At 44.8% G+C, this 18,344-nt stretch overlaps 3 protein-coding genes across 7 annotated transcripts in view; all 3 read right to left on the bottom strand.

The window, feature by feature from the left end:
• The window catches only part of LOC117228148 (dipeptidase C), a 20,996-nt gene extending 4,588 nt beyond the window's left edge, over positions 1-16,408 (bottom strand). Inside the window, exons 1-10 of one of the 4 annotated variants that reach the window (XR_013033622.1) lie at positions 15,895-16,408; positions 12,172-12,370; positions 11,868-12,104; positions 11,721-11,782; positions 11,600-11,644; positions 8,450-8,719; positions 7,750-8,194; positions 7,354-7,505; positions 7,100-7,199; positions 6,879-7,014 (exon numbers count right to left, since the gene is read on the bottom strand). Coding sequence is in view for 1 of the 4 variants with exons in the window: in XM_076522685.1 (XP_076378800.1) it covers positions 12-269; positions 338-590; positions 682-774; positions 863-1,452; positions 2,055-2,240; positions 2,349-3,776 (2,808 nt within the window). In the remaining 3 variants the exon portion in view is untranslated. Of the gene's footprint in view, positions 1-11; positions 270-337; positions 591-681; positions 775-862; positions 1,453-2,054; positions 2,241-2,348; positions 7,015-7,099; positions 7,200-7,353; positions 7,506-7,749; positions 8,195-8,449; positions 8,720-11,599; positions 11,645-11,720; positions 11,783-11,867; positions 12,105-12,171; positions 12,371-12,747; positions 14,097-15,894 lie in introns of those variants that run through there. The other 3 variants (XR_013033621.1, XR_013033623.1, XM_076522685.1) reach the window with 3 other exon arrangements.
• Positions 8,615-11,566, bottom strand: LOC117228145 (uncharacterized). Of its 2 annotated transcripts, XM_033483859.2 has the most exons (3): positions 11,067-11,566; positions 8,862-10,985; positions 8,615-8,716 (listed from the first exon to the last, which is right to left on the bottom strand). In XM_033483859.2, exon 2 carries the CDS (start codon positions 10,983-10,985, stop codon positions 8,865-8,867), a length of 2,121 nt encoding a protein of 706 aa, XP_033339750.1. In that variant the 5' UTR covers positions 11,067-11,566; the 3' UTR covers positions 8,615-8,716; positions 8,862-8,864. The 2 variants fall into 2 exon arrangements, with proteins under 2 accessions (XP_033339750.1, XP_033339749.1); XM_033483858.2 differs by having other exon boundaries at positions 8,862-11,566.
• LOC117228150 (uncharacterized) lies at positions 14,474-18,344 on the bottom strand. Its single transcript, XM_033483870.2, has 2 exons — positions 17,050-18,344; positions 14,474-16,973 (listed from the first exon to the last, which is right to left on the bottom strand). Exon 2 carries the CDS (start codon positions 16,948-16,950, stop codon positions 16,447-16,449), a length of 504 nt encoding a protein of 167 aa, XP_033339761.1. The 5' UTR covers positions 16,951-16,973; positions 17,050-18,344; the 3' UTR covers positions 14,474-16,446.

The following is an 18,344-nucleotide window of genomic DNA, read 5'->3' as shown; positions in this document are numbered from 1 at the left end:
AATTTACGCACCAGTTCTTGCAAATTCCTTTGCCTCTGGCACAGAGCGGCGTACCGTTCCTTGCCGGACACGGTCGACTCGAGGGCGTTCACAATCTGCAGTCGAGCCTCCTCGCTCGGCAGCAGGTGCCACTCCAGCATCAAGCAAAGAGCCTCTTGCGCGGCCTCGCAGCCTCTCACCGCCAAAAGTATGCAATCGTCTCGCGCCTGTTTCACCAGCGAGCCTATGAATCTCTTGCGGCGGCAGCAACAGGCCAGCAACGTCGTCAGCTGATCGAAAACGGATCGGACTTTAGTGCCGGAGAACGGATGCCGGTTTCTAAGTACAAAGTACACACCATTTCGCCGAACAGCTCTCCCTGATCGGGACAAGCGGGGCTCGACGGTACGGCGACGTGGATCCAGCCGGGCCTCGGTTCTCTGATCGGCAGCAGGAAGCGATGCACGACGCATCTCGAATCTTTCGCCAACCGTTTTATCACGCACAACAGGACAGACTGTTGGACTTCCTTCATGGCCAGAGCTTCCTCCGGAAAGGGCACCGGCTGCAGCAAAGCGCCCAAACCCGGTCGCCAGTCGGCGTACTCCGATCTGAGGACGATTCGAGCAACGATAATAGTTATAATAGTTATAATAGTTAATAGTTTTAGCTTATAATAGTTATACCTTCTCGGATACTTACGCGACGTTTAGAACGAACAGGTAGCAATCCAGCGGTGGCAACGGCGGCGGGGTCCCGTCGGTTTCCTGTTGGGAACGTCGAGCCGCGTCGAATCTGGAAAACAAAGAAACGCGAGGTGATATGACGTCGGTAGGTTTCAACGCGCGATGCAACGGAGGGAGCACGAACGCGATAAACAAACCTGTGGAAAATCGCAGCGACGCAAACGGACACGAAATTAGGAAGCACTCTCGGATGTGGACAGCCGCTTCCCGGCCCATGAACGGACGCGATATAGTTTCTAATCGCTTTCTCGCCGGTCTCCGCCTCGTACAGAGCGGCCACGAACACTTGAAGGAGCTTCCTCATGTCCGGCGATTTGCCGAAGTCCACGGTATGCTTCAAGCATCTGGTGATGGCCGGTCCGATCAATGAGACCAGGGAGGATCGAGGATGCAGTTGGACCAGCTTGATCAAAACCCTCGCGAGATTCGCTGGTAGCGCGACCTTCTCGAGGAGAGGGCTCACCACGTAGAGGACGACCTCGGCCCGGTGTTTCCGATCGGTCTCCTCTCGAGCTGTCTCCTCGTTCGGGGTTCCTTCTCCTTGATCGGAGTCCTCCGTCAGCGAATCCTCGAGCAGTTTCGCCGCCGCCTCGAGCGGGGCCACGGTCACCCTCTCGTCCTGCAGCGTCGTCCACAGAGCAAAGTCCACCATCGATTTCAACTGTTTCGCCATAACTTCCTCCCGCACGTTCAACGACGCCAGCTGTTGGTACTTGAAGATGCTCCACTGGAAACGAGATTACGTACGGTAAATTCCGCCCAATCGACGCTCAAATTCTACGCAAACATGGACGATTCGCGGCTCGCGGCTCGTTTTTATAGTCATTGATGATCGGTAACTAATAGAATAATCGCGACGTCTCTTCCCAAATCGTCCATTTTTGTGCGCAATCTGAGCGTCAATTGGAAAGAATTTATATCATATATTATTTTATATATATTTTATATATATAAAATAATATATGATATAAATTCTTAATAATAATAAATTTCTAAATAAAATTCTAAATTCTAAATAATACATGATATAATAATGATATATAATATATGATATATATTATTTAGAATTTAGAATTTTATTATTTCTCTCTCGGCATAATGGTAACGGTGGCTCTCTGTTTCTATCGGATGTTATAATATATGATATACGGTAATATATATATATATATAATATAAATAATATATAATAGAAATAATAAATTTCTAAATAAAATTCTAAATTCTAAATAATGTATGATATATATTACCGTATATCATATAACATCCGATAGAAACAGAGAGCTACCGTTACCATTACGCCGAGAGGCGAGGACGAGGGAAGGCGCTTACCTTCCACAATATCGAATGATACCATTGGTCCCTGGTGTAGGCGTTGTTCGCTTGGAGAAGAAGAGAACTGTCCGGCAGCACTATGCTCAGGCAGTTTTTGTAAGTTGGATCCCATCTCGCGACAGCGTATCTCCTTATGTCGGACATGCTGCTGTACGGTATCGGATGCTGAAGAAATCCCGTGGGCTGCAAACGAACAGGCGTTTACCTGTATGCCGTTTCACCGACCTCGCTGTCGCCGAGCAAATTCGGGTCGAACCGAGTCGAATCGTTTCCACATGGCTTGTCTCTTACCGTTTTAGAGGAAACGCAGGTGTCGTTCAGATAGAGATGATGCGTTTCCCATCTCCTCAGGAACTTGCTGGACAAGATCTTCCTGACTAGGGTCTTCGAGTGGTTCAAGAAGCAGAGCTGTATGTCGCCCTCCTCGATCGGTTTGAACCTGGGCCCGACCGGCCCCGAGCCGGGGCTGGAGCTCGAGGAGCCGCTGCTCGGCGAGCACCCCGCGCTCCGGCCTTCCAGATTCGGGCAGGATCTGGCCGCGGGCAGGCAGAACGATCCGTCCAGACCTTCGGGTGCCAGGCAGTTCAGCCGGGAGAACTTCTCGCCAGCGTCGAAGGAGCCGCGCGGCTTGCCGGACGTTCGGGACGCGTCGTCGCTCGACGACTCCCGATTGCCAGCCGAGCAGAGCTGGGGCGAGCTGGTGCTGGTCATCTCCTGCCGTATGGGGCCGCCGTTCACGCAGAGAAAGTTGTAGTAAGGCGCCAACGAAGAGGACAGCTCGGCGGTCAAAGGGCCCGCGGGACTCAAGGGCAACGAGGATCCCTCCTCCGTTTCCGTCTCGGCCTCCCGATGGTAGCCGTTCTCGGTCTCCGACTCGGGGAACGTGTTCTGCAACGAGGATATGTCGTTCTCCGAGGCCGCGGCGGTCGGTCTGCGGTTCCTCTGGTTCTCCTCCGGCTCGGCGGTGTCGACGCAGTCGATCAGAACGGAGGGCGACGACTTGGTGAACAGGGTCGCCGTGTCCCCGGTGATCGTCTCGTAGTCGTCGACGACCCGTCGCTTCCTCGACGAGTCCGCCGACTCGGTGCCGATCGAGTCGGGGATCGACGGGGACGGGCACGGTGACGGTGACGGTGACGGTGACGGTGATAGAGACGGCGAAGGGGACGGGGACGGGGACGTCGACGCGGAGGGGAACCTTGTTTCCTTGTTGCTCGAGGACTCGTTGGGTCGCAGCCGGAGTAAGAACTTTCTGCACCGGTTGTTGCCCTTCGGCGATCTCTTCTTCGTCGAGGCGCCGAGGGAGCGCGGGGGCGGGCTGCGATCATCGTCGTCCTCCAGCAGTTTCTTGCGATCGCTGGACTCGTGCGGCTCTTGCGCGACCCGCACCGACGAGTCCGACCCGGGCGACAAAGACGCCGGCGACAGGGAGACCGGGTCCAGGTAGTCGGTTTTCACGTCGGGAAGCGTGTCGCTGCTGCTGCAGTCCGAGATCGAGGGCTCCTGGTCGATGTACCCGATCGAGGAGCTCGAACCTTCGCTGGTCGCCTCGGACAGCCTTCTGGACCCGTCGCGGGACTTCGGTGCGGCGCGCGTCTTGCCGGTCGGCAAGATCGCGCCGATCGTCGAGCCGATCGTCGAGCCGTTCGGCTTGCCGGATGACAGCGGGGCCGAGAGCACGCGGGAAGCCCGCGTGAACGGACTTTGAAAACAGAACATCGCTCCCGACCGGCCCCCGATCGATAGCTTGCGATTAGCACGCGAACACCGCCGCTCTTTCTTCTTCTCTCCTTTCTCGCGGCTCCCGTTCTCCGTTTTCTTTTTTCTTTTCGTTTTCCGCTTTCCGTCTTCCGTTTCCCTCGCTGCGGATTACGCGCCTATCCTACTGACCTAGTTTCCGTCTCGCGTGTTTCCTGCTCGATATCCCGGACAAAACTCGCGAAACGGGTTGCCCTGGGCAACCGACGGACAATCGTCCTGGATTCGTGTAATCGCTGGACTCGGCCGATTTATAGAGACGATCTGCTAGAAGCTCTCTCTCTTTCTCTCTCTCTCTCTCTCTCTCTCTCCTGCGAACCTAGTCGGGCCTAGAAATGGTCGTTCACCATGTTCTCGGGCTGGTCGACGACGGGCAACGACGTTGGGCAGCGGTGGGCGAACAACGACGTCGACGAGCATTCGCGCTGAAACATATCGTCGCTCTGTTTTCGTCGGTCGTCGTCGTCGGTGTCTTCTCGCCGCGGAAACGCGTCAGGCCTCGCAGTTCGATTTTTTCTTGACTCGCTGCAACGGGTCACGACACATTTTGACACGGAATCACTCCGACCTCGATCACCGCGTCGTCGTCCCGCACCGCGTCCTTCCTCCGACCGTCGTGATCGGAGACGGGGAGCAGAAACAATGGGTCTTCTTCTCTCTTGCGCGGCACTTTTCCCCGTGGAACGCGCACCAAAAGTCTCTCCCCGTTCTGCGTCGGTTTCCGCGAGCAAGGGTCGAGCGAGTCGCGTTCGTCGCCGCGAGATCCTCGCGAGTCGATGAACGGCCGCGGCCGCGTCGAACGGAAACGGCGAACCAGAGACAGAGAGGGAAAACGGGAGCGAGAGAGCGCGCGCACGAAAAACAGAGAGAGAGAGAGAGACTAAGAAGAGAGAGAGGGAGAGAGACTACGAAGAGAAAGAGAGAGACTAAGAAGAGAGAAAGAGAGAGACTAAGAAGAGAGAAAGAGAGAGAGAGAGACTAAGAAGAGAGAGAGAGAGAGAGAATGATGGACGGAGAGAGAGGAGCGCGATGGACAGAGACGATTAGCAGTGAGAAACGGGCAAGGGACAAGGAGGCAACGAGAGAAAGAGGGAGGCGTGTTTCCGTCACGACGCTTAAATGTCTGACACGATCCTGAACGAGCAGGTGGGGACGCTGGGGTTGGGAAGAGAGGGCGTCGCGGCGCGAGGCGTCTCGCAACCGATCAATGACTAGACTAGTTACGAGTTCGCTTCCAATTATCACATTCTCGCCGCTCCTCCCTTTCTCTCTCGATCGCGCTTCCCCCTCGTTGTTTTCTACGGCGCGGACAATCCCTCGCGAATAATCTCTCCGTCCAATCGCGGATCACAGATCGCGTTAACACTTTTCTCGGAATCGGCACGCGGCAATAGTTGCAAGCCTCCGGATGCTTATCGCTGCTTGGTCGCCGCGTACTCTCTGTCGACGTAGCCAAAACAATATTTTCGCGCGCCTTAATCTGTCCATCCTTCGATACTTTATAACCGCGTAGCCGAGATATTATTAAATACAAATAATTACACAATGGCGCGAACCATCGTCGATCGAGAAAACCGCTCCCGCGAACGTATACCGAAGCATTGACACTGGCACCGCGTGACAGGTTCACGTGTATCGCATGACACTGTCGATCCCGCCGCGTTACGTCAAGACTGGGCTCGCGTTCGTGAAACCGTCAGCACCTACGTAACGGAAATTGACGTGCACGTTATTCGCCGTCGTCGCTTCGCGTTCGCATACGCGCGGCTCGCCTTCACTTTTGCCTTCGCCTACGCCTCCGCAGCCTTCCCGGACTCCGGCCGACCACACCGTTCGTCGCCTTCACCTTGATCGTAAACTTGAGGGAACGTAGCGAACCGTCGAAATCGGTACACCGGATCGCCGCGGCCGTAACCGGCCATGGAAAGGGAATACAGACGTGGCCGCGAGCTGGCGAACTGTTGCGAATAAGGGAACAGGTTTGCTAATCCTTGAAATGTGACGCACGACGGTCGGTCCCGGAATTCTCGGGAATCACCGGTGGTACAGAGATCGATCGGCGAATCGAACCATCTGGTCGGAACTGTTCGTACCAGTCGCTAAGTCGTTCGGCGGGCGATCGTTCCACGAGAAAAGGGAGCAGTCTCGGCGGTATAATCTTCTCGCGCTTCGATCTTCTTCCGCGGTCAGACGTTACATATTTTCGTTTCGCTCGAAGTAGCACGGTCCGGCCTAACGGCCTCACGATTTTTCGAAGAGAAAGCAACGCAACAAATTGAACGTACAACGGGTATCGTCTAACGCGATCTCGATTTTGATTTCGTCGGCGATTTCACTCGCAACCGTACTACAACTACGATCGAACAGTCTTCGGGACGTTTCTACGCGCTCAGCTCGACGTTATGTAATCGTTTCGGACAAAAGAAGCGATTTTCTTTCGGTGTTTTCAAACGCGACCCGTTTTTCAACGTTTGCGCCGCGCACGAAATAGCCTCTTTGCGCGTATACTGCACGCGGTTCGCACGTATCGCACGCATCACACGCGCGAGGACACACCCCGCCGATTTACAATCAATTATTCGACGAGCAGAAACGAAAATAGAGGATGCTGTCGCGTGTATGGCGACAAAGAGAAGCTCGGTTGACGTTGTTGCGGTTCGCGGAATATTCGCAAGGAGAACCGCCGCACACGCTCGCACCACGGCCGCGACTGTAACACCATACCCGATAATAACAGCGTTCAACTTCCCTTTCAATAAACCGAAGATATCGTATCCCAAGGTTGCGCGCGAGAGATCCGTCTCTGTCTCTCCTCTCGCTTCGGAAAAAAAACAGAAACAATCGCGCGAAACGAAATTTGCTCGCGACTGGATCGCGAATTTGATGCTTGGCGCGCGCGCGAATAATTTCTAATCGCAACAGATTTTTGATTAAATCCGACATCCGATAGATTCTACAGATTTCGGTCGACCATGATTCGCTTAGGAGAGGACGTTTCGATTAGCGACGATATCGTAAGGACTCCTGCCGAAAGTGTAGAAATATTCACGCAACGCATCGATGTAAAGAAAAATATTTTCTGTTTACTTAAATCACTTAATATTGTACAATTTTCTTCTTCTTATGTGTTACACACAGATACCCTTACGATGTAGAAGATATTTTGTGACAGCGTGTTGTTCCGTTTACGGCACCTGTGCTTACATCGCAAAAAAACAGCATACGTAAATACGAATTCTTCGCTCCGAGCGCTTGATCAAACACCGACACACATTGAAACTTACCAGGGAATCCCTGCTGATATTCACTGTTTCGGAATTCCCACGAGCTTCAAACTCGAACTATATTTTACCGCCGGCCATCCAGCTTTCTATCTCTTCGACTCTGCGAATGAATTATGCATTACTTTTTTGTTTTAAATGTATGTTAATATATGCCTGTTGAAAGCAAATTGACGACGATAAAGCGTGACGTTAAATGTAGTTATTATTCCTAGAAACACATTTTCATGTTTTCTGAGACAATTCGTCTAACTTACGTGCGCGGCACGTCGGTCAAATTTCTCACTCCTGTTTCCGTTATGGCAACGTCATCCTCGATTCGAACACCGCCAAAATTCCGAAATCTTTTCAATTCTTCCGCCACGATGAATTTCGACTGATCCGGATTCTTCAAAGCAGCATCTAATAACTATTCGTGTAACAATCAATCTTCCAGAATTTGTTTTATTAGATCTACCGCCAAAATTTCACAATAAGTGATAATAAATTTATAATAAATTAATAATAATTCTATAATTATTATAACATTATTATAATTTATAATAATTTAATAATAAATTTATCAAAAAGAAAAAGGTATCCTCCTGCTTGTTAAGGATTATTTAATATTACAAATAAAATATGTTTGTGTCTACCGAGCTTCTTAAACTTACACAGTCGACAAAGTAGCAACCTGGCTCTATGGTTAGAACCATACCGGCTTCCAGGATCCGACTGGTCCTCAGGTTTTTCAAACCTGGAGCAGTGGGACGTTCCGGATGTCCTGGAAGGTATCCGCCAACGTCGTGAACGTCCAACCCCATCAGATGGCCAAGACCATGGAACTGGAATATCTCGTTTAACCCTACCTTCATCATGTCATCGACATCGCCTTTTAACAAGCCGCCCTCTTTCAACTTGGCCAGCATGACCTTGTTGGCTAGCACGTGCATGTCCGTCCAAGAGACCCCAGGTTTCGCCGCATTCATTACCGCATCGCGAGCGGCAAGTACAACGTTGTACACCATTTTCTGATCCGCAGTAAATTTCCCGGTCGCTGGGAAACTACACGTGATGTCTGCTGCGTATCCGCAATAGTTTCCACCCATGTCGAAGAGACTGCAAAAAATAAACGATACGATCAATATTTTATCACTTCGATTGTTACACAAATAATATTATCTCTGTCTTATATTATGGTACAGATTTTATTACTATGGTAACGGCTGCTTCGTTCTATTTTAATTAGTTTTTAATTTTATTTCAGTTCGCATCATTATATTCAATAAACTGCTAACAACTAAAAAGTACCACGATATTCGATAGAAGAAATTAATTAACCGAGCTCTCTACGAATATAAGCTATACACAAACCACATATCCCCCGCCTTTATAACTTTATTGTTGGGTGCACCGGCATGCCCATAGTGTAGTATTGACGAGTTATGCCCGGAGCCACAGATACAAGTGTAGGATACGTGTCTGCAACCTCCTTTGGAATACACGTAATGCATAAAAGCTGCTTCCGCTTGAAATTCTGCTAGTTCTGGCTTTACCATGCGCATAACAGACTTGTGAGCATCTGAGCTTATCTTAATCACATATTCCAACACCTCTAATTCCTGCGGGGACTTTATCACTCTGCTAGAAATCAACATATTGCTGTTACTTAACAAGAAAGTATGTCGCTATTATTTACAAGATTTTATTTCGTACAATGCATGACAAATGTTCATCGATAGACTGTTGTATGACGAATAGCGTATACGAGTAAATTGACACGTACACACTATAATGAGTCTTCCACGGAATTTAAGCTTTTCGACAAATAGGATGATAATTTATCCGATTCGCTACAAACTTCCTGCAGTACGGAGTAATCCAATACCATTACACGAAATCCTAACTTCCTGATATGCCTTTTTCTCATTATTTGAGATCCTATCAAGTGATTCGTGTTTCTGCAATAGTATTCTGGCAAATAAATCAGAACTGCGGTGTTAATGTTTTTTTCTTGCCCGCTTAGCTGGAGAACAGATGTGGACTCCACAAACGGATGTATCAGAATGTCGAGAATGTAGAAGCTTATGGTTGGCAGTCGATTCAAAATAACATTTTTACTCAACCTTTGTTCACCGCCTACCAAAGACGCTAATGGCTGATAGACCATGTTGACTGTTCTTCTGATTCGACTGTCCAAAAATAATGGTTTGTCTGATCTCCCCACGGGAACGTGCAAATGCCGATAATCCATACACTCCAAAGACATGCTAGTGTCCAAAAGCTGTAGTTTGCTTTTTATACGGTCGAAAAAGATCGAATGGCTTCTTAAGTGAAGCTTATGGAGTAGCTGAGAGATAAAAATTTTGTCAAGAAATTTCACAGGACATCTTTCAAGATAGACGCAAGAAAGAAGAATATCCAAGGCATCGTCCAGCTTTAAATCATGAAACTTCACTGACAACACCGCATCAAACGTCTCCCAAAACTGAACAGGATTCGGTGGTTGTACATGTAACATTCCAAATGTTGTCAAAATGGACGGCAACAAAGACGTCGGTACATTCGTACCATGTTTTATAAAATATTCTCCGCATTCGGCTAAAATACTTTCGTTTCTAATTCTCAACGTTTTACAGTAATTCATGATCGTCGCTATCAAATTTGAATCTTCGACTTGCAATACTTTGTTCTTGAGATATTTCTGCAAGGTGCTCTCTATTCTATCATCTATATACTCCTTCGCAATTAAACTCTGTATAAAATTTATCAAATCCTTCTCTCTAGACGTATTCATGCTTATGCTTGCCCATTTACTGGCGTTCAGTAAGCATGTACTAGCAGAAGCGTTATTGTAAAAACAGTCTAATATCTCGGCTATTTGCGTGCCAGTCAATTTCAACCAGTGATCAGAAAATTTCCTTTCCAGTATAAATTTCACCATATTTTTACTTTGATTGAAATACTTCAACATTTTGAATAATGCCACCAGCGTGTACGAGTTGATCTCTTGCTCCCTAAGTAAAATACCGACCCATAAAGCGTCTATAGATTTACGGTATTTCGAGTCCTTGTATGTCGACAAAATCTTAATCACGTTTACTAATTGTACAGGTGTAAACTCTCCGTCTGTGGCACGGATCAATGCTTGGTCGCATAGCCAATCCCTGTACTCGTTTTTCGGTGGACTGACTTTATCTTTCTTCAACGCGATCAATCCTTGAAGTATCATTTCGCTGTCCTGGCTATTGACGATCAATTTAATCAATTGTTTCATCATAACATCCCTCGCGGTATTGTCCACTTCAAATTGCTTGTTTCTCTTCTGCTTGGACCAATTATTTTCCAGTTCTATAACTTTCTTTAGCCCTTCCAAAGCTATCCTGCAATTAATCTCATGCGTTACTTTGTTCTCCAAAAGAGAATAAACACCATCGGCTGTCTTGAATGCTTGCAATTCTTGTAAAGCCTCTTGTATGTCCGTGTCTTTCAAACATTCGAGATCTGGACAAAATAGTATCGCGGTCCCATCGTCCGTTTCAATATCTATTCTACGATTCAATGATTTATTCTTTACTTTGGCGTTGTGTGGAAAATTTGATGCACTGTTCTTCTCGCGTAACCTAAGCTGATCACTCTTTTTAGTCGTATCGAAAGCCTTGCGGCTAGTTTCATCGGGATGATTAGATTTTTTATCTTTACTCTCGAATAATGCTTCCACGTCGCTGATTTTTCTAACGATCAAAGGCACTTCTTGAATCTCCGGTCCTTCTTGAACGAAGATACTAGTCTGCGTCAGAATTTGTTGGCCACCACGTTCGTACCATCGTATGTTCAATTTCGAAACTAACGACGTCTGCACAGGTATACGCATTAACAATTTTGCCCATACATGACCGGCTACGATCATCTGCATAGAGCATACAAGCATCTGATAAAATTCTAGTTCTACCAATATATCTATTCTTCATCATTGTTTTATATATTCTACCTTTTTTGGCGATCGTTATCGAAATATTTTATGTTGAAACAGCTGTTGAAAATACTTTCAATTTAAAAATCGAGTTCCAACCTTATTGGATAATTATTATAAAGTCTCGTACAAAAGGCAACTGACAAACATAAAGAAGGAAGTTTGGCGCGATTGGAAGTAATTACAACGTTCGATATTGAAATAAAAAAAATTGTCGATCGGGTGATGATTCTATCGACGACCAATCCGTTCTTAACAAAGTCTTATCGATATCGTTAATGTGTGTAAATTCATATAGACACGCGTGAAAATATAATATTCTAATCTTATAATTAATTAAAATTATATTATTAAAATATTAATATACTATTAAAATATATACTATATAAAATAAATATATAATATATATATATATATATATATATACTATATAAAATATATAAATATATAATATATACTATTAAAATATTCTAATATTCTAATCTAATATAATATAATATTCTCAACAGTCGCTAGCTAACAGTAATAATTAAACATTTAGCCATACATACCATTCACATATTTCTGGATATAAAACGGTTTTATCCATTTTGAATCTGAAGCATAATACAAATAAATAGTAAAATAAAATATTATGAATGAATACAAATGTATCATGTAAGTCTCACTTACTGTTCAAGCCCATTAAAATTTAATTCTGGAGTTTCCAAACCACTGTCACTGTTCCGACCATTCTATGAAGTTAGCAGCAATTGATTAATATAAAATGAATCAGATATATAAAAGATATAAAAATGATTTCAGAAAAGGAGAGCTTACCAAAGTGAGGAGAAGCGATGCTTCCTTTTTCTTTAATATTTCAGCTATTTCATCACTATAATAAGTTTCATCGACCGCGTACCGCTTCGTAAAATCTTCCAATGTATGCAATTTTCCCTCCCAAATTGCATATTCTGCTGGCAAACGTGGGACAAATAAAATTGAAATTCCTGTTAAACTAATTGCACCAAAACATCCTGGTTCTTCTACGCCAAAACACCATTGAAAAAATGACTCCTATTAAAAGCATTCCATTCAAACACTTTTTCCTTCGATATATTGGAAGAATAGAAAATTGACTTGCCTGCCTGAAAGGCCATTTTATATCTGTATCGTTGAATGGAACTTCACTTCCTCCTTGTAGAACAATAAAATTTTTTGCAATCGGAGCCTTTGTTTTAGAATTTATACGCTCTACTAATCGTTTGCGATTATTTCGAAACAAGGACATAGGTATTTTTAGCGTGTGGTTTCCTCGTTGATAGTGGGATTCTACATTATTCCTGAAACATGCAGTTTATTTATACATCGGTGAAAAGTAGTCACATTTTTATATGCCAATTAAAATCTAATCAATTAAAACTTTATTCAATTTGCTTTAATCGGCATACTGTTTACTATCATAAGAAACTTCTTGAATACAGTAAAGTCTATACTAATAATGTATTACTAGATACCAATAATAATACTGTCAATTATCATAATTGTTGAGTTTGTCAACGAATAGAGGAATAAAAAATGCCAACAATAACAAACATAAAAATACTGAAACCAGCAAGGTACTCCAACCTAATTACACAAAATATAATGTTCGTAAATAACTTTTTTATATCCCTATAAAATACTGCAAAAACATAATAAATATGTAATAAGTACATACATATTCTCGACGTCCACCATGTTAGCCACCAATTGTCAATTTGTTTGAGCACGTAGATTATTTTACTACACCAAATTCTTTAGCAGGCAAGTTTGGAAATTCACTTTCCAAGCGTAAATAATTATTTTTTCTACAACGAAATTTGTCTCGTATCTTTAAAAATATTTCATTGCACGAATACTTGAGCCTTTATCCTTATCTTTAAAACTGATAATAGCTCTGACGCAATGATGTCTGCTTGATGCGCTGCTTTTCGCTTCCAGTTTCAACTTTCTAAGCACCCATTTTTTTTTTATTAGCGCGTTCGTGGAGAACATAACGCGCAAAATTACGAAAGCCAGTGAAGAATGCGCAAATAACACAAGCTAATGACTATAATTTCGCATTAAATTTAATTTTTTAATTTCTCCTCAGAATTGTCATTTAAGAATTCAACATTTCAAAACAGCCGTGTCGTTATAGAAGTTAAAAAAATACTCCCCGCCCCAAAGTCAAAACTGGAAATAGAAATACGCTTTTACAAGATGGAGTAAAAATTAATACTGAACCTAATCATTCTTGATATTACAATGAAAATAAGAAGTTAAAGAAATAGAAGATTGAGCTAACAGAAGTAGTATTGGGATTTGCATAAAAGCAGAAAATTGTTTTATATAATCCGAAATAATATCGTTTGAATCACGCGCGGTAGAGTGCCTGTTAGCCTCGCTGTCTCGCTACGTCGCTATTCGCTGCAAGCCGTCGTGTCGTCATCGTTGTGTCCCGGGACACGGGTGGTGGGGACACCGGTTTTCTTTGTCTTCCATTTGCTCCCGTGGACATCACTGCACTAGCGCATCACGTGAACAATTTGCACTAATAAATCCCACGCTTATTTATTTTTATTGAATATGAATTTCTTTTTAATTTCTATTTAATTAATATAAGTTTCTTCGAAATTACAGTTGTACAGTTTGAGGAACACATTATCGTTATGACTTTTTTTAATTAAGAAAATAAGTGCCTAAATAGCCATTTTTTCTAACATAATCTCCAAATTGGAATATTAAAACTGATTCAAACTCTTGCAGTATAAATACATATACACGACTACGTATTCAAATATACAATTCTATTAACATGTCTTTCACCTCGAGTAAACATTGCATCATTCAAGTATTATTTCTGTACAATTTGATCTGTACTGTGCAGCTATTTCAATATTTTGACGAGAAATTACCATTTATTTTCGATATCTAAATTGTAAGCGAGGATGAATTCAAATGGTAGCACACACACACGTCGGTCCGTATAACAAAAATAATGCCACTAAAATAATTTTAAGTAGAACACTGTACATATTATGTATGTATAAATGTATATTCAGTTTATACATATACATACGTACTTTTGTTATCCTGCGATATTTCCACGCGATGACGTAACAAAGCGATCGCATCATGCTAGTCATTCAAACAACGAAAATTATCTATGTATTGCGATCGATCCTCTTTGATGCTATCGGAACCAACACCATTCGAGATTCTCATGTTATGCGATAAAATCAATGAATTTACGTAATGGTAACTCACGATACATATATACAATAAAAAAAAAACATTTCCAAACTGTCTTATTCACGATGACTTCTAACATAGAAGAAATGATCATCCGGTAACAGAAAAGTGGCAAACAAAATGGAGCCTTTGTACAAATATGAACTAGTGGAGTATAAAGCGTTTCAATGTAAAATTTGTAACTTCTTTATTTGTAATTAAGAGTCGTTGAACCAGAAATTCAACTATCACAACGAGGTATAGCTTCCGTAATTTACACTATAACGGTAAATTTAAAGACAAATCTCTCTCTCTTTTTCTCTCACTCTCTCTTTCTCCCTCCCTTTCTCCCAATGTCCCGGCGTAAATCGACGCGCAAGCGCAGACACGCCGACATCAAAGAAAAAATGCAATTTTCCTTCATTCATACAGAAATAATCACATATACACCGGAACGGAACGGTGATTTAACCCGACATGTTCACGAGAGACGTATGATGTATTAATTGCCAGTTTATCTTGCGGAACTCGATAACGTGTATTTATACAACTCCTAGACACGACACAACAACTCGTATCCTCCCCGCACCGCATGCTTCGCGATTCTCAGCTAGTTTGTGTCGCTATAAATCGAATTAATACGTCGACTTTTCGAGTTCGATATCGTAAACGAATCAACTATCGTATCGCTAAATCAAACACGCATATCCACACAATATATACAATGAATTTACACACGCGAAACGGCATTTGTAACGTCGCTAACAATAATCGATAGCGATATAAATAACTATGTGTCTAAATACGCTGAACGAACGGAAATCGCATTCTATTCTCTGCTTTGTAATTTCTCCGACCAAAAGCCCGTCGAATGCTTGGAAAGTCACGAAAGATGATTCACGTTCGCATCACGCGCTGACACGTAATCGAATTTCGACTCGAGCCACAGGCGTACTGTTATTTAACCTCCGCCCGAATGAACAACTCTATTCGTAATAAAACAAATAAATGAGATCACTGTCCTTCGTGAATCGCGATCCTTCAATACGTGAAAGCATACGTGTCGTTCGTTGATAGATTTCACGCAACTTACATACATACATATATATATCCTTCTTCTCTAATAGTAACTGGACCGTAATAACTCGAACAATTCGAGCCAAAATGGTGAACTTATACCTTATAGGATCATCGTTCGTTTCGTTTAGACGCGCATTTGTCGCCGAACTCGATGCTATTATAAAAAACTATAATTGTACGAAAGAGGTAACAGACGAGTTTTATACATTCATAGAAATCTGGAGCTACTTGCGTTTTACGTTAGAGGCTTTCTAACGAGTTTCCTCTCCCCTTTAAAGCGTTTACGCATACGTGATTCGTATGTATAGCCATGTGCTTTCAACGCGATTGCGTAACCACAAAAATATTTTTATGTTCGTTGAAATGAATTTAAAAAAAAAGCGGCGGCGGGGTGGGGGGGTATGATGAAACGATCGAGAGGAGGAAAGATGGCCGACCAAACAACGAAAGGATATTCAGGAGGATAGTCGTTCTATTAGGTTAAAAGCGACAGGCACACAGGAACTCTGTCTATTTAAAGAGAGAGACGAACCGGCAATCATGAAACGATGAATGTTGTTGCGACATTAAATCGAGTCCGAGAGCTCGAACCGAGGCAGCGACGAGTCCTCCACGCCTCCACGTAAGCTTCGCGAGCAGTCGTCGATACGCCAACGAACTTAGCCGAGGTTGCACGAAGTCGGACGCGAGACTGCTTCGAATAACAACACATACCATATTTACAAACACGGCCATGCAAGGCGAGTTCTTGTCTAATTGTGTTTATCTCGTTTATACTTTCTTTCGGTACGCGGTGCTCTATGTCGGCCAGGGCAACATATATATACTCTCGTTAAAGAGAACACTTCAGGCTCGCGGGCGCGTACCACACTGAAAGAAATCGAGACAAGGAAAGACGAAGCTATAAGGAACACCGAAAGTTTTGACCCTGATTCTTTTTTCAATTTCTCGCATACACGGTCGCAACGCAACACACGACATGCACGATACGCACACAGAGACACACGCACGCATAGGAGACACAAACAAACGGCCGAGGCGGAACGAAACCGACACGACGACGACGACGGAATCGGATTCAGTTTCACAGCTCGAGTGGCTCGTATACTGGCGGCGGTAACTGTTCGTCTTCGGAATCGTATAAGTACGGTTTTCTCCTGTACGCCTTCGAACGTTCGTCCTCCTCTTCCTCGGGATTTTCTAACTCGCTGAGATTCGCTTGAAGTCTTTTGACAGCCTCCTTGATCAGGCCGCCTTCCCTTAACAGGTCCTGCAGAAACTCGTAAGGATCGTCCTCCCTGTTGTTCTGCCGTTTCAAATGATGACTTAAATGATGACGATGATCGTGCGGCCCTAAATTTCTCGTGCCGCACACCTCGCAACTGCTCGGGTCTGCCCAGGATCTCGACGGCACTTGATAAGGCGATGCACGGTTTTTATGACTGATACTCGATTTAGCTTTCAGACTGGACAACCGTAGGTTCTCTTTGATCCGTGAGACGAGGAGATCCACGTCGCGGGAGAGCAGGTCTTGCGTCGTATCTGGCATCACCTCGATCAAATATGTGGTTTCCTCGGCGCTCGGCATGTCGACTTTCCCCCGTTCGCCGCCTACGAGAACAAAAGGACAATGGCACGAATGTGTTTACACCTCTATGTCTCTCTACGATAGGAGCAACCCACGAACACAATAAAGCCCCGCGCTTCTCCGATCAACGTGTTGGTGCTCTCTCGCTCTCGCTCTCTTCCCTCTTGCTCTTTCTCTTCGGCTGTTTACTCACATACGGAACACGTTCCCTTGTGTCTTCCTCTCTTTTCCACCAGAGAGCCGGACGCTCCGTTTTTCTCCTGTATATATGTGAGCCGAGAGAGAGCGAACTAGGACCAATCGACCGGCATACTGGGTCGCTCGAGCTCTTCGCACACCTCAATGTTTACGAACATATTTGAAAACGTTGACGTAAACATAGATGGCTCAAAGCAGGCAGAGTCGCCACGTCTCGTAATCGTATAGAACGCGTGATTCACTCGGTAAATACGCGCACTATATTCCACCGCCTCTGTTGGCTCTCTCCTTTACTCTTTTCTTCTTCAGAACGAATCATCCAAGTTTTCCCCTTCGGCAAGCTTTCGTGAATCGAACGAACACTCCCGTCGACGGTCGGACACGTTCGAGCAGGTCTCGTCGTGTGCTGATTTTCGTAACGCGCACCTTCTCGCATCACTTTTCTGTTATTTCCATTCCGCTTAGTCTAGTATAACCTGTCTGCAGGCCGTAATCGCACTGTTCGATTTCGAACGCACGTTGCACAACAGTGCACGTTTTGACGCAAGCTGATCCCGGACGGGGAATGTGTGTACGTTCAGAATGGAGGAGTACAACTGTACGTGAAACCGTCCCGGCGAGCTCTATATGCCGATCAAAGCGGCTTGAGAAAGGTGCGGAACCGTTTAACGTTCTCTCGACTGGCTCGAGTGTGCACAAACGATTTCGAAGACGATTTAGAAGCGTTCGTACGACACCCCGAAGCGAGCAACCGTTCGACCGCCAGTCACGAACCTTCTACACTCTCTTATTATTGTTTTGGTTCTGCGGCGCATGCGCACTTCCCTCCACGTCGTGTAAACAAACCGTTAACTCGTGAGCTCTAGCGAATCGATAATATGTACCTATGCAACTTCCTTGTTCCACGTTTACCCTGGCCCCTGGACACGATCTCGGTTTTTGCTAACAACGAGACATTAATGTGGAGCTGTTTTATCTGTCGTAGAAACGTTGTTCGGACGTGTCATTCGATTTTCGACCGACAAATTATCCGGGAAATGAAATCCGTCGGATCAATCGCGTGCCCCGAGATTCGACTTTGACATAACACGGGGTCCGTTTTTACTCGAAAATCGCTCGGGAATCGAGGCTCGAGCCTGGACGAAACGACAGGATTGCAGACGGGGGTTGCAGGGCGAAGGGAAAGAGAAGCTGCA

This window comes from Megalopta genalis, chromosome 6 (assembly GCF_051020955.1).
Source record: "Megalopta genalis isolate 19385.01 chromosome 6, iyMegGena1_principal, whole genome shotgun sequence".
Classification (NCBI taxonomy): domain Eukaryota; kingdom Metazoa; phylum Arthropoda; class Insecta; order Hymenoptera; family Halictidae; genus Megalopta; species Megalopta genalis.
Note: the sequence above shows the minus strand (reverse complement) of the source record. Positions and strands in the feature narration are given on the sequence as shown.

What these genes read in the sequence shown, in the direction of transcription:
- LOC117228145 (XM_033483858.2), bottom strand. Translation starts at nt 11,006, where the DNA reads ATGCTTGTATGCTCTATGCAGATGATCGTAGCCGGTCATGTATGGGCA.
- LOC117228150 (XM_033483870.2), bottom strand. Translation starts at nt 16,950, where the DNA reads ATGCCGAGCGCCGAGGAAACCACATATTTGATCGAGGTGATGCCAGAT.